Below are 15802 nucleotides of genomic sequence, written 5' to 3'. Positions count from 1 at the left end.
CGCCTCTCCTTCCCCCTCTTCCCCTCTTCTCCCCTCTTCTCCTTTCTCTTCCTCGCCTCCTCCTCTTCCTTCCCCTCTCCTTTTCTCTCCTCTTCCCCTCCCCTTTCCTCTCCTCTCTTCTTTCTCTTAATTCCCTCCAGGATCTGGAAATATACTGTGCTTGCTACTATTCCCTCCCAGTATTATCCTACTTTTTAACTACTTCCCTCCATTCCCACTGGTTTACCTGTGAGTTTGATGTAGTTCTACATCACACTGTGTATTCAACTCTCCTTTGTCCATTTCAGAGGAGCAAGGTTTATCTGATGCCCATTCTTTCTTCTATGTCTGTATATTCTTCTTCTCACATACCTCAATCATGAGAACCAGCACCCTCTTCTTCCTCTTTTTCTATACTAGTGTTTTTCTTTTATTCTCATTCCTCTTTTCAGACCTTTAGAACAGAACCAATCCACCCCCAGCACCTTCATTTATCTTATTTAACTCCCTCAAAACACTTTAAAAACATTAAGATTCCAAAGGGGATATTTGTTACTTTTCCCTTCACTAGAATGTTGTCATTAAATATTACATAGTTCCTTTTAATTGCCCTTCTAAATTTCTCTGGATTCGTGTATATTTCAGAAATTCTTACTCAATTCTAGTCTTTTGAAAGGAAATCTTTGAAAATCTTTTCTATTAAAGTTCCATCCCTCCAACTCCCTGGAGGATTATAACCAGCTTTGCAGAGTAAGATATTTTTGGTGATAAGCCTAAGTTTTTTGCCGTTTGGACTTTAGTATTCCAAGATTTCCTTTCATTTATAATAAAGCTACCTAATCTTGTGTTATTCTAGCTGTAGTTGTTACTTAGTACTTGAACTTTTTTTTCTTGATTCTAGAAGTGTTTTCATTTCTTTTCATTTCATTTTCTATGATGTAGGAGCTCTGGATTTTTGCTTTGATATTTCTGGGACTTTTCCTTTTGAAGTTCCTCTCAAGAGGTGAACGATGGATTTCTTTGTCTTCTATTTCTAATAGATGTGGGCAATTTTCATTTATTATTTCTTGAATATAGTAGCCAGGCTCTTTTTTTAATAAAGTTTTCAGAGGATCAGATGATTCTTATATTCTGTCTCCTCCTCCTTGTCTCAGTTTCCCCCTATTTTTAAAAATCTTTTGATTTTATTCTAACATTTCTTGTTATCTCATGAAGTCATTGATATAGCTGCATGGTTTATTCTAATTTTCAGATATTCCATTTCCTGTTTAAGGCCTTCCAGTTTCTCTCTTAAGCTGCTTATTCTACTTCCAATCCTTTCTTCCACAAATTTTATTTCATTTTTATTTATTGCTTCGTTTCTTCCAAGTATTCATTATCCTTACAGAAAATCATTTTTTGATCTTCTGCTTGTAATTGTTATGGAGTTTCTTACTCTTACTAGAGAATCTCTAGATTTAATACCATTTTTGTGTTTTCTTTGGTTTACTCTTCTCTCCAGCTTTAGTTTCTGAACTGAGACTTTGTGTTGAGACTAAGTCCTATCTCCTGGTTCTACCAGTTGGAGTCTCAGGAGTACTTGATCTCATCTTGACTTCTCTGGGTTCTTATGCTTCCCTCTATCTCCTAGGATTAGGACTCCCTGGATCTTCAGGTTCAGAATGCTGGATCTTCAAGGCCCTCTCTGGTGTCTCAGAAGTGTTAGGAACCCTGGTCCTGGGCTGTTGTGGTCGGAATGCTTTGCCATGCTGGTCACTGTCCTCTGCTACTCCCCCAGGTCCTTCTAGGTCCCCAATTCTGGGGCCCTGTGACAATCCTGTACCTTTTCCAGGGAGACCTCCATTCTTCATGCCTCTAGACACAGAGCCGTTTAGGTTACCTTTGTCCCATCTCTCATCATATGGGTGCACACTTTGTTAAAAGGACTTCCATTCCTATTGCCTTTAGGCTTCTGGCTAACCATATGTAAGAAATGACAATGTACATTTTCCTTGGGTTTCTGAATTGCTATTTGGCCTGGTGCAAACTTTAGGGCTTTGCTAGGACAGATATGTGAGAGTTGGGCAGTTTACTTCCCCGTTAGGCAATTTCCTTGGCAAGAAGGCTTCTCTTTAATTTCTTCTGCTAAAATACTAAAATATTGTTTTAAATCCTCTTATTCCCCACATCCCCTGGGCTCTTGATCCTCATAGTGAGTCAAAATCTGGAATTATCTTATTTTTTATGCCAAGTAAAGAACTTTTCCTATCTCTATCCCTCCCCCATCTCAATTTCACACCTTACAATCAGGGAAATGGGGGCTAAGAATAATAATGTAGGAACATCTCTTTGTGCTTGGGCTTTTACTGATGAATCTTATATTTGAGTGAGTGGGTGTGTATTTAACTCAATCTCCTTGTTTTTAAGTGAGGAAACTGAGTCCCCAAGAGTTAGCAAGGACTTAAACCACTATCTTCAAGTTCTAAATCTGGTGTTCTTGATGTCATATTGCCTTCTTGTGTCCAGTCCAAGATAAGAAATACTCAGGACTATATTCCCCTCGAGATATTTTCAAGATCCATCTAGACATTGGACAGGTTGCATATAGTAGTCAAGCTCTTTTTAAAATATAGTTTTCAAAGAATCAGATGATTCTTATATTCTATCTCCTTAATATTCTGTTTTCCAAGTTGTTATTTGTATATCAGTTATCTCAATTTCTCCCCATTTTTCAATCTTTTGATTTTGTTCTAACATTTCCCATTTTCTCATAGAGTCGCTCTCTTGACCATATATAGATTTTGTGGCACAATGTGAAAGAGCCAAGAATTTGGAGTTAGAAGGATCTGGACTCAAATTCTGACTCTATAACCTATGACTTTGGGTGAAGCATTTCCCTGGGCCTCAGTTTCTTCATATTTATAATGAGAAGATTGTACTAGATGTCACGAAGGTCCCTTCCACTGGACAGCAATGATGCATTTGCCCAGTTGCCAGATGATGTGAACTTTTCATGCTTTTCCTATAGGGACATAGGACAGAAGTTGCCAGAGGCCTCGGCCACTGCCCAGCTGTTAGAGGTGTTTTAGGGATCTGTTCAGCTTTCTGTGTGGAGGTCCTGGATGACAACGAATTAAAGGAGAGGCGACACTGGCTAGACTCTGCCCTGCATATCCAAGAGGGATGCAGGAAAGATTCTGTAAGGAGGATGAGCACATTGGTTGGCTCAACTGGGATACAATTAAAGAGATATCTCTTTGGAAGAGTTGGCCTCTGAGGTGGTGGGTGGGAGGGGCAGGGCACCTGGAACCATAGTGACAATCCCCAGAGACAGGGCCCCTTCTTGCCTCCCCTCCCCACCCTCCTCCCTCCCCTTGGAGGCCCTGGGTACCTGTTTATTCTTTAAGTCAAGGGAGAGCTCGTAATCAGAGGCAGTAGGAGCATGGGAGCAGAGCATCTTGGCATGCTGCTGCTGGCCAGGGGAGGCTGTGTGGTGGAGGCTGGCCTTCGTTGCCAGCACGGAGGTCCCCCCTGCCCCTAGCAGCTCCTCCTCCTCCTGCAGCTCCTGGGCGCCGGGTCTGCTGGCCGAAGGGTCCTCTGTGCCACCCCCGGCATGGATGTAGGAGTCGTCACTGTAAACAAAATGCAATGGTGCTCGGTTGGGGGAGTGGGTTAGGGGTGGGCGTGTACAGATGGAGTGCTTGGGCCCTCGTCCCCCACCCAGGCTGGAACTCTTTTTCTGGCAATGGGGCCTGAGTTCCAGAGAGGGGAAGTGATTTTTCACAAGTTCACACATCACCTCTAGAGACGGGAGGTGTCCCTTCAAGGAAGGTTGGCGTGGTCACACAACCTCCAGGGTAATCAGGTTTTTGCCCAATGACCTTAGGACCTACGCTTTGGTCCCTTTTCCCAATAAGGTAGAAGGAAATAGCCATGGTCTGAGCTCCTGGACAAGCTAATAGATCCTCAGGATTTACCTTTCCTGATGCCTCGAAGTTGTCCTACCCAGAATGGTCCAAGCTCTCTAGGACACTGAGACTGGGAATGGAGGGAGGAGGAGAAGGGAGTCAGAGAGATGAGTTTAACCTTCAGTGACCTTGAGAGGATGAGTGCAGGACTCAGGAAGGGAGGGGTCTGAAGGTCAGACTTAAAACATGGAAGAGGGCATAAGCCAGACTATACATAGAGGCTAGATGAATTCGTCTTAACATTGAAGAAATTGGCACAATGTGCTGGGCATTTTTCCACTGGCTTCAAACCCTGAAAACTCTGCCTGGTCTCTGAGGGATTTGCCCAGATTATTATGTGGTTCTCTCTCAGACAAGAACTCTCTGTCTCCCTTGATTGGGTGTATTCAAGTCACATTTAAATGACAGGATTTAGAACTGGAAGGAAATTTAAAGGTCATCTAAATTTAAAAACTGAGACCCACAGAGGTTAAGTTATTTTTCAAAGTAATACTGATAGTAAGTTGCAGAGCTGGGTTTCAAACCCATCCCTATTGGCTATTGCCATTTTAACTCATTGCCTGGGGAAGAAATACCCAGATCCACATTACCTTCACAGTTCTTTCCATTTCTTCTGGAGTCAGATGGCTGCCCCCTGGGATATAAGATAGCCCATAGGAAGTGGGCAGGCCCTACGGGAGATAGAGCTACCTGGTCCTTTTGGGTACTATAATAGAACTAAAACCTTCAACCATTTCCTCATAACATGTTAGACCTAGCCTTCTTCCTTCCCTCCCCAAACAGGGACTATTCATTTTACCTAAAAGGAGCTAAAACAATTCTGAGTCTTGATTGGCCCCTGCTTCCCTAATGCAACTTGCTGGTCACCTAAATGCATCAAAAAGTCCCACCTATGGCCAGTTGGGGCCCTCTTGTTGAGTGAGTTTTTGAAGACTGTGCAAGTAACCAGGTCCTTCATCATATCCTGCCTATCTTCCATATGGAAATCATATCCTGAGAAGCTATGTGCCATGATATCTTTGTATATCCTTGCTGTATCAAGGCAAAGTAAATCTCCTTTTGTTAATTGTTCAGTGGCTTGTTCACAGTTACCTTATTTTATCCTGACATCAAACCTGAACTAAAAGAGTCTTGGCATTAGAGAATTCTCCAATAGGTGCAATAAATTCTTGGGAAAGTGGAGATTGTGGTGGAGAATTGTAGGGTGTAATTAGACTCACATGTAGGTCTATAAACCTGGCAAGAGCATTTAAACAGTGCTCATGACTTGTCTGCTTGGGATTCTTCTGGTATGAATCTAAAGTCATTGGCTCAAAGTATATCTGTTCCTTGTCTGCTCAGCTTCTTCCCCACTTTTCCTGAAGTCACCACTGGGCTAAGCCAATGACCTCCCCTTCTTGCTCTGAGGCACCACCATGGAATGTAGAATTGCCATGAAACCTCCCTTGAGATCTCCAGCAGGAGGGACTCTCCTTAAATGTGCCACTGCACTTTATCTGGCCCTTTCCTATTCATTGAATAACATATTGTTTATTAGAGGAACTATTTGTCTCTCTGTCTTACTTCCTTGCTAGATCATGAGAGCAGGGACTATCTTTCATCTTTGCATGTAATCTGCACAAAGTGGATACTCTAGATTTCATATGACCAGGATAGAAATTGGTGGTACTGTCACCTCTCTATTTTTTGGATAATCTGCATTCATTTCTCCCCTCTCCATTCTTGACACTACAGTTAGCCCAACTCTATGCTGTTCTCTGCTCTTAAATCTTTTCTCCCCTATTGACAATTCTCTCTTGCAAAATCTCCACTCTGGCTTATTCTTACCATGTGCTTCTTCCATTGCTACTCATGTTTTGCTGAATGGAGCAGAAGTCACACAACTGGTACATTCATTCTAACTTCAATAATGAAGCACAGCCATCTTTTTATTTGTCTCTAATTTTTTTTGCTATATCACTTCCAAAAAGTCTTTTACACACTTTCTTTTCTCAAACTTTGATATCTTCCCTGCCTCACCTTTTTATCAGCTTAGGTCTTTGTCTCTCACTTTATTGAGAAAATTGAAGCTATTTGGCACAAGATCTCTATTTCTTCATCCCCAAAACAAACCCTTTATCTGTTTCTCCAGTCTCTGATAAGGAAGTGGTCTTGTCTTTGCCAAGGCTAACTCTTATCTACATGTGCTCTTGATTTGATTTTCTGCTGTCTTCTCCAGAAGAGTAAAATGTCATTCATTGTGTGTGTGTGTGTGTGTGTGTGTGTGTGTGTGTGTGTGTGTGTGTGTGTGTGTGTTTCTTTCTCTGTCTCTCATATCCAACCTTTATCTCTCTACTGGTTTCTTCCCTACATATCCAAGCAGTTCCCATCCAAAGAACTTTCAGTATACTCTACTATTCCCTCAATTATCATCCCATGTATTCCCTACCTTTCTCAAACTAGAAAAAGCCATCTGTATTTTCTGTATCCACTTCCTCTCCTCTCACTCACTGCTAAACCCTTTGCAATTTGGCTTCCCACTTCATCACTTGACTGAATTTGCTCTCTCCAGAGTTGTCCATGATCTCATTTGCCAAATCTGATTGTCTTTTTCAGTTGTTTTCCTTCTCAATCTATTTGCTTTATTTGATATAGCCATTCACTCTCTTCTCCCGGATACTCTCCTCTGTCAGCTTTCCTGACTCTATTCTCTGACTCTTGATTATGCTTCTGTCTAACTGATTCTTCTCAGTCTCATCATCTAGATAACACCCCTTCACTGTGAATGTTTCTCAAGTCTCTGTTCTAGGTCTTAGGCTGTCTCTAATTAAGTCAATTATTTTTTATCTCTAATTAGATTAAATCTAATGGATTTAATTATCATCTCTATGACTCTAATTTCTACATATCCAGCCTCAGCCTCTCCCCTGAGCTTCAGTCCCACATTACCATTTGCTTATTAGAGATTTCAAGCTAGACATTTCAAACTAATAGGAATGGAAGAAGATCATGGTAGGAATAATCCAGAACTAAGATTTGGCAAAAAATAATTGCCAATAGGACAAAGGGCAATCTAGATGTCTCAATATGTCCAAAAGAGAATCATTTTTCTTTTTTTCCCAAGGCATCCATTTTTTAAGCTTCTCTGTTTCTATGAAAGGCACCACTGTTTTCCCAGTCTTCCAGATTCATTACTTTGCCATTATCTTAATTTCCTCATTATAATTAACCCCACATATACAATCAATTGCCAAATCTTGCCATTTTTACTGTCATAATATCTCTTGCATCCAACCATCCAACCTCTTCTCTCTACTCACACAGCTACCCCACCACCACCACCTTAGCTCAGGCTCCCATCACCTCTGACCTAGATTATTTCTCACTTGATCTCTGATTCTTCTCTCCAAAATTCTGTTCACTGATGATAACATCATTTCCCTTAAATGTAGATCTGATCATATCAGCTCATTTTTTTCAACCAGCTTCAGTAGTGGCCTATTGCTTTATTAGGATCAAATGTAACCTATTTTATTTAGCTTTTAAAGTTCTTTACAACCTTGCCCCAACCTATCTTTCCAGCATAGTTTTGTATATCTCTCCTTCCTACTCCCTGTCATACTGCGAAAATAGTCTCTGTTTGCTTCATACGTTCAACATTAACCCCCATCTCTGGACATTTTCACTGCCTATCCTCCATGCCTGGAATGCATTCTTTATCTCTGCTTCCTAGAATACCTCTCAGACTTCATTTTCTTCATGAAGCCTTTCCTGATCCCTCTAACTGATAGTAGCCTCCCACCAAAAATAGCTTGTATTCAGCTATTTTGCATTCATTCTCTTTATAGTGATTCTGCTCCTGTTAGAATATAGACTAAACTCCTTGAAGGTATGGATTGGTTCATGCTTTGTACTTGTATCCCCAACACTCAGAGGATACAAGTGTTCAGCACATAGCAGGTGCTTAATAAATATTTGTTGATTGATTAATCTTGGCTACTGTGTGTGTCAAACTGTACATGTATGTTGATCAGACTTGATTACATCAAATTGTCTAATAGCCTTGGGGATCCTGAGGCTGGTGAGGACAGGTAGAGAACATTCAATCTTAGCCTCATCCAGCCAGGATTATGTTTTAATCATCTCAGAAAGAAAGGACTCCTATTGCTTCCAGTTCAGACAATAGTTCAGTGACTTGCTCAAGTTCACATAGCTAGTAAATGTTCATTCATTCAGTCAATGAACATTTATTTAGTATCTACTATATAGCACTGTGACAGGTGCTAGGGATGCTTTCATGGACCTATAATCTCATTAATGTGAATATTCCCTTTGGTAATGCACATGGGGAAGGGAAAGGGAAGGAAATAAGCATTTATATAGTGCCTACTATGTGCTAGGCACTGTGCTAAATGCTTTTTATAAATTGTATATTATTTTACCCTCACAGCAACCCTGAAGGGTAGGTATTATTATCACCATTTTATAGATGACCCTGTGCTACTATTACTTTCATTTTATATTTGAGGAAACTGAGGCAAACAGAGGCTAAACAATTTGCCCAGGGTCACATAGTTAAGTATCTGATTCAGAATTTGAACTCAGTTCTTCCTGACTCTAGTCAGTGCTTATCCATTGTATCACCTGCTACTTCCCAACCCATCCATGTCCTGTCATGCTGTGATGTCCATGCCCTCTCATACATTCTCTACCGAGGGTCCAGCCAATGTGCTGTGGACCTTCCTTAGATCTCTTGACATTTTGTAGTTATTAATGGAGGACCCATGCTGCAAATTAGAGATAACTGGTTCATGTCCTTTTCTGGTTGTACATTTTCCTGACATTATACTTTAATGCCACATCTCTTGTTCAATCTTCATTGATAATTTGCTTCAGACATGACCAGTACCGGCCATTGAGATGACCCATAACTTTAATTCTTTAGAGGCTGACTTTTGTTCCCCCACAGGATCACTGGATTAATATTGATGGTAAAAAGATGGATTATTGTTTCAGGGATAAGCTCAGAGACATTAAAAACAGTGCTGGCCATCCAAAGATTTTTCAGATGACACAGTTTCTCTCCTTAAGAAGTTTATATTCTATCAGTTCTAAAATCCTATAACCCTAACATAAGGAAGTTCTTCTGGAGTGCTCATTTCAAATATTTATTGCTTCAGCATAAGACCAAGTGATCTTTGGGGACCCTGAGGAAGACCATTCATTATCGCAATGAAATAGTTCTTCATGGACTTGAAATTGGCTATTCAGTCTCCTTCCTCCCACTCTTGGTCTTTTCTTCTCCAAATAGTACATGCTTCCAGTTTTTAGGACATCTTTCCCCCAAGGGCTTTTTGAGGCTCCATAATGAGCTTATGACCAATATGGAAAGTAAAGGCCCTTTTAATAAAAGCCATAGGATTATAGGACCATAGGACTTAGATCTGAAGGGACATAAAGAGAAGTGTTCTTTTCAAAGACAAAGATACTGAAGCCTAGAAAAGTGACATGACCTTCCTAAGGAAATGGAGATGATGAATAGCTAAAAAAGGAATCTCAAGTCCATTGGATCTTATTACTCCTTGCAACAATCTTGGCAAGGACTTATGAGTCAGAACAACAGATTCTAGTTCTGACTCTACCACTGACCATCTGTGGGATCTTGTGCAAGTCATTTTCCATCAGTCACTCCATTTGAAAAATAGACTAGATGATGGCAATGGTCCTTTCGGCCTCTGACATTCTGATTTATGTCCCCTTTCTAGTGGCCTGTTCCCTCCTTTTACTTGAAAGCCTCAAGTATCCAAACTCAGTGATTTTGGGGAAATGAGTACATGGAAATGCAATATCTAATTATAGGAAATGAAGAGCATTGGGGTAGGTCAGGGAGGCTGGGCATATGAACAGATGCATGCCATGTCTATGTGAACCCAGCATGTTCTTGGGGGGAAATCCCAAATAAGGAAATATAATATGGGAGCAAAAAGAATTTATGTTACTATTTAACAGTAACGACCCTTTCTTTTTTGCATTTGTGAATGACTAGAGGAGTGGCATATTAAATATACTATCTGACACCACTGATGTGTTGATTGTTTTTTCTAAACTCATATTTTTTCCCTCTTTAAAAAAATCTTTATTGTAAAATCTAGTCTCCCGGATGAGAGAAAACATATTAAGAAATGGAGGTAATGGGGGAAATCTAAGGCATTAGTAACATTTAAAAAAAAGATTCAGCATTGTACTTTTTAGTTTCATTTAATCAATTTACTTTATCACAAGAGAACTCTCATGAAGTAGAAATAATATGTTAATATAATGTAAAAACAAAATATTACTAATTTTTAAAAAATGTATTAAAGGAACTTGTTTGAAAGTGAAAAAAAAGATTCAGGGTTTCATGCCTCGTATGAGATGCAAGTAATTAATTAAAACACACATATGACTCTTTAGCATGTCACTGACCATGACTAGTTTTCAGGCAGATCCTTAGTTCACTTTAACCTCCTTTCCTTCCCCAAAGTCAGAATACTTTTACTTCCTTTTTTCATTTAGATCTCAGGGACTTTAATCATTGACCTCATGGCTACCAGGTGGGGCCACTGGTCACTTACTGGACCTGGCTTGGTGCAACCTCCAATGATTCTTTCTTCTCAATGAGGTAACCTTTTAAAGTCAGATCCCATCCTTTCCACGCAGAAGGAAAAGAACATGACCTTTCTAAAGAGAGCACGAATAGGGGGGGAAAAGAGAGCAGATGGCAGCTTGGATGAGCATCACCACTCACACAGACACCCTTAGGCAGGGAGAGGGGCCAATGGATCTTGGTAGGGGGTGGGGCAGGTGGGAAGCTGGATCTACATTAGTGCTATCTCTGGCTCTCCCTGCCACTTCTGCTCTTGTCTCCCAGGCTCCCTAGGCACCAACAGATTCACCGTCTCCAGCCAGACAAGAGTCGAGTTGCTGAGAGTTCAGAGAGGTAGTTCTGTCTCCTGTGAGGCAGAAGAGGTGGAGGAGAGTTAAGGGTTGGGGGAAAAGATTGCAGGAAGATGATAGTTTCAGAATTCTGAGTTCCCTTGATGGCACAGGGAAGTGCAGGGGGTTGGGTAGCAGCTATTGGTACCGAGCTGAGGGCAAGGGAAGAAAAGAAGGGTGAAGAATAAAAATCCTTGAATAAGACTCCTGGAGTGTGGAAGGTGGTGAGTAAGGGAGAAGGTTAAAGTGTGGTGTTGTGTGTGTGTGTGTGTGTGTGTGTGTGTGTGTGTGTGTGTGTGTGTAAATACAGAGATCAGGTAACTGGTTGGGATCAACGAGTAGGAGGGGATTTTAGAAAGAATGTGTCTAGTATGAATAAGTGACCAGTGCTTATAAGTGCCAGTTGTGTGCTAGACACTATGCTATGTGCTAGAATAGAAACACATGTGAAAAAGTCCCTGCCCTTGAGGAGGTTATATTTTAATGGAGGAAACAATTCTTATAGGGAAGTGTCCAGAATGGAAACTTTTAAGAGGAAAATCAGAGGAATGGTGAGCAGGTCCAAAGGATAGTTGATGGGTCTTTTCTAGAAGCAAGGGTTCATTGATTCAATGACTATTCTCAAAAAAGGTAGAAAGCAGGGGAAGGGAAGCAGCAGAATAGATGGCAATATAAGGTTGTGCCCCATTTAGAACTTCAGAAAAATTAAATGTTGAAAGGGGCAAAGATAGACACATTGAAATATAGGGAGGAAGTACTTTCGGGGGAAACATCCCATCTACAACTTGGAAAGAATCTGAGACTTCAATGACTAGACAACATATAAAAAGAGTCAACAAAGACAGTGAACTTTCCCCATCACAGATTGCCCCTATACTTCCCTGCAACCATTCATCTGCATGGGTCTCTAGGAGGAGTCTGATAAATGGAATTGATAGTGTGGCTTGGTGGAGCCCTGCTCTGAATCCTGAGGAACTGTCCAATAGGAGAAGCTAAATTTCTCTGCTCCTGCTTGATCTCAGGACCAAGGCATTGAATCAAAGAGGAGAGAGGTTTCTGCTAAGCCTAACTTGCTGCTATTGCTAAAAATAAAAATAAAAAAGCAGGACTCCAACTAAAAAGAAAATAGATGAGGCCAGAGGAGGGTGGAGGTGGTAGAGACTATACCTGCCCAGAAAACTCAGGTTGCCCAAGCAAAGCAAAGATACAACACCTTGTGAAAAATTCAGTGGCCCAGCCTAGTAGTAGATCAACAGGTTCAGATGAGTTGCCAGACCCTCTTGTCCCCCAAAATGTATTTATTCTATAGCCTGAATCACTCCTGCCCTGTTTTGTTCTACTTGTATATATAGTTTATCTCCCTATTAGACTGTGAGCTCCTTATGAGCAGGGATGCTGTTTTATTCATACACATTTCCCATAATGGCCAACACATAGCACTCCTTCAATAAATGTTATATTGAATTGACAATGAAAAAAAATCCCTTCTGGCAGTAGAGTGATTCCTTTGCTTCTGAAACAATGTCCTACTCTGCAGTGAACTTGGTAAAGACTAAGAAAGAGAGGACACCAAGGCCCTGATGCTTCAGAATTTTACGTTGCCTTGCCCATGGGCGTTCCCTATATATTTGCCAAGGTACCACATTTGTTCTTTTAAATCCTTACCTTAGAATCATACTTCGAATTACATTGTGTATTGGTTCCAAGGTAGAATACACAATCAATACACAATGCTTGATAAATGTTCTCTTCCTTTGTGCCTGTCTCTCTTTGATGCTGTCTCTTTGTATCTATCTGTGTCTTTTTCTATCTTTCTCTCTGTCTCTGTTTCTCTCAGTGCCTTTTCTAAAAGGTAATTGAATTTATTGGTTGAATGTTAAAAGGAAACATACCAGGGTGGTCATGAGTTATAATGTTATAATATTAAGAGAATAGCTACCAATGTGGTTACCCCTAGAAGCCAAGGTAGCAAATACCACTGTAGAGGACCCAGCCTGCTGGTTCCAGTGTGAGTTGGAGGAGTGATTGCAGAGGGGATGCTGTTACCTCAGTTTTCTGGGGAACCCTGTGGGTGGCTGTCTTCCTAATACCATAGTTTATGAGCCCACACTGGTATTTAGCTTTTGCCTTAATAATCCTCAGATTTTTATTGCTCCTCTATTAGTCACTATCATTGGTTGTCCACTTAGGGTACAAACATGAAGGACCTTGGTTAAGTAGTAGAATAAATGAACTAGGCATATGCTTGTTGTGTTCGCCTCCCTCCCCTATTGTTTTTCTTTTAATTTCCAGCATCCTTGCCATTTGATTTTAGGTTATGAAATCTTTTGGCTTTGAGAAATTCCAAAGTTTTTGCTTTTCTAGTGATCTACCTCTTTTTTCCCCAGTTCAAATGCCTGCTAGTGCTCCAGGACTTGTCACATTTCTGACCCAAATATCCCACATCTCTCCCCTAAGGGGACATAGATCCTTTCCTGAGAAAAGTCTTAACATCCCTGTGATCCAGCACTATATACTGTGATGTTTGAAGGCTTGTTTGCATTGGTAGCTGTAGCTGTAGGATTTGCCTTCAGATACTTTTTCATTGGCTAATGAAGATTTTACTCCAAATGATAACCTTTCATCCTCTGTGAGGAGATGATGATCAGTTTCCTATTAGGTTCTGAAAATCCCATCTAATCAGGAATTTTGGAAGGGTCCACATTCTTGGATAATTTAGAGAAAACAGAACATATTTTGTTATATTCCTTATATTGATTAAAGAACACATCTCCTCAAAGCTTCAATAGCATCTTGTAAAATGTTCTCAATATCCTTGCCTCCCAAGTCTTCTGTGTAGCTCTAGACTTGGTACTAGACCTCAGTGCTCCAGGAATAAAACATCCATATTGTTCATATCAGCCCCTGCACTATAATTTATGTACTATTTCAACAGCTAGAAGTACTTAAGCATTTAAATAAGCAGATGTTATCTCAGGTTTATAAAGGAAAAAAACTTGGAAACAGACTGTCCAAATACAATTTAAAACAAAAGAAAAAAAGTCCTTGCTTAAAATAAGGCGCCAAAGAGAAAGGGTGTAAGGTAGAATATTTCACTAGTGTGGTCTAGCGAATGTAAAAGGGACCCAAATATCGTGGAGGTGCCTGTATCATCCCCTCTGTACTCACTTCCCAAAGGTAGACTGGGGTCTTGAGACACATATGTAGAACTCACAATAGCCGAGGCAACACTAGGGCAGCTTTTTCTTTTTCTGTCTTTTTCTGGATAATTCTTATCAAGGGTATTACAGGTCAGTATAGGTCCTGGTGTTGGTGTTGGATAAGTTGCTAGGCTTGGTTTGTTCCTCATGGGGCATGATGTCTTCACCAGATGAGTGGCTCAGGTGGGCTTACTTCTCAAAGGACACGATATTTGGTTGTTAAGGCTGATCCATAACTGGGCTAATCTGGGCAGGTTGCTTAGCTATTGGACTAGAATGAGCCAGGCAGGTTGCTTGGCTGCTGGACAGCTACCACCAGACCATAACGCATAGCTGCAGTTGGATTGGACAGTCAAAAATGCTCAGTCAGTGGTCACTTCAAAGGTTGCGGCATCTCTGCTTGGAATGTTGATCTATCACATAATCAGAGTTCATGCTTTGATGAGCAGCTTCAGTCTTCACCACCTTTCGCCTCTGGATGAGCTAAAAATTATGGAGCTTTTTTAGCTATAGTGTTACTGTGTTCTTTCAGCAATGGCACCAAGCCTTAGCTCTGAGTTCTTTTACCTCAAGTGACAAGGTGGAAGAAGTGTAGCCTCTTCTATTTGACAGTTCCTCCTGGTTCAGGGCAGGATTTCATCCATTAGGGACTAAACCCCTATATATAGTAACCAGCCAGTTACATTTCCTGGACAGAATTCTATTGGGGTCACATGTAAATGAGTGGCTGGGGAAAGGGCACAAAGAAAGTTTGCATCATGGAGACATTTACTGTTTTTCATATGCACTTTAGCTATTCAATCCCAACCAAGGCACGAGATCTTCCTTTATACCCAAAAGGGCTTCTTTTACATTTTTCAGTGTTTTTGGTTTTGCTCCTTCCAATCTTCAATTTTGCTGAAATCTGAATGGGGGTACATCTTGTTGCAAGATGTCCCAAGATATCTGGGATGGATCAATGTGTTTTCCTATTTTTGCAGTTAGTTGTTTGTTCAATTTCCAGTCTTTTCCTTTTCTTTTAATTTTAAAAACTATAAAAGTTGGGCTTTGTAACTGTGGTGAAGCCCTGTTCCAAGCTTCAGGTTTTTTTTGTTGTTGGGTTTTTTTTGTGTGTGTGCAGTTGCCTTCAGAGCTGGCTCTGGGGATCTATCTGCTTTCAGTTCATGATAAAAGGAGACATGTTTAATACTCTTCTGGTCTGTGAGTAACTACAAACACTCTTTTACCCCTTGAAACTGTGACCAAGGTCCCCTGGTCCCCTGTGGCCACAAGCTCTGATATGTGCTAATGTTCCTCCTCATCCTGAAATCTTGTCCCAGGACTGCTACCTGAATCTGTGTATGTAATGCAACAAGAGTCTTGTACCCAGAGCCAGCAAATGGACCCCTGTCATCTCCTTCTGATTAGTTGTCTGATCTCCCTTACCATCTTTGGCTGAAAGGACCAGGAACCTTTGCTGCTACTTCAGCTGTGCCCAGGGCTCTTTGCTGCAATGGCATACTGCTTTGAGTGTCACCTCCACCCTGATGTACTGGATCCCTCATGACAGCCTTCTGAGTTGTTTTATGCTGAAAAATTATTGCACCCCATCTTTTTTGTTGATTATGCTGCTCCAGAATTCATTCTAAGGTGTTATATTATAGTTTTTTGGAGGATAATTTGGTAAAAATCAGATGGGTCCCTATACCTTCTTCACCTTTTAGTGTTTTTCTTCTTTCTCTT

General features: G+C 40.8%; 1 protein-coding gene across 1 annotated transcript in view; it reads right to left on the bottom strand.

Moving 5' to 3' along the window:
• Positions 1-15802, bottom strand: part of IQSEC3 (IQ motif and Sec7 domain ArfGEF 3) — a 155392-nt gene that overhangs the window by 69509 nt on the left and 70081 nt on the right. The window contains exon 3 of the mRNA XM_044678205.1: positions 3350-3590. Within this exon, the coding sequence (XP_044534140.1) occupies positions 3350-3590 (241 nt within the window). The remainder of the gene's footprint in view (positions 1-3349; positions 3591-15802) is intronic.

This window comes from Gracilinanus agilis, chromosome 5 (genome assembly GCF_016433145.1).
Source record: "Gracilinanus agilis isolate LMUSP501 chromosome 5, AgileGrace, whole genome shotgun sequence".
In the NCBI taxonomy this organism is placed as follows: Eukaryota; Metazoa; Chordata; class Mammalia; order Didelphimorphia; family Didelphidae; genus Gracilinanus; species Gracilinanus agilis.
This window is presented reverse-complemented; position numbering and strand designations above follow the sequence as displayed.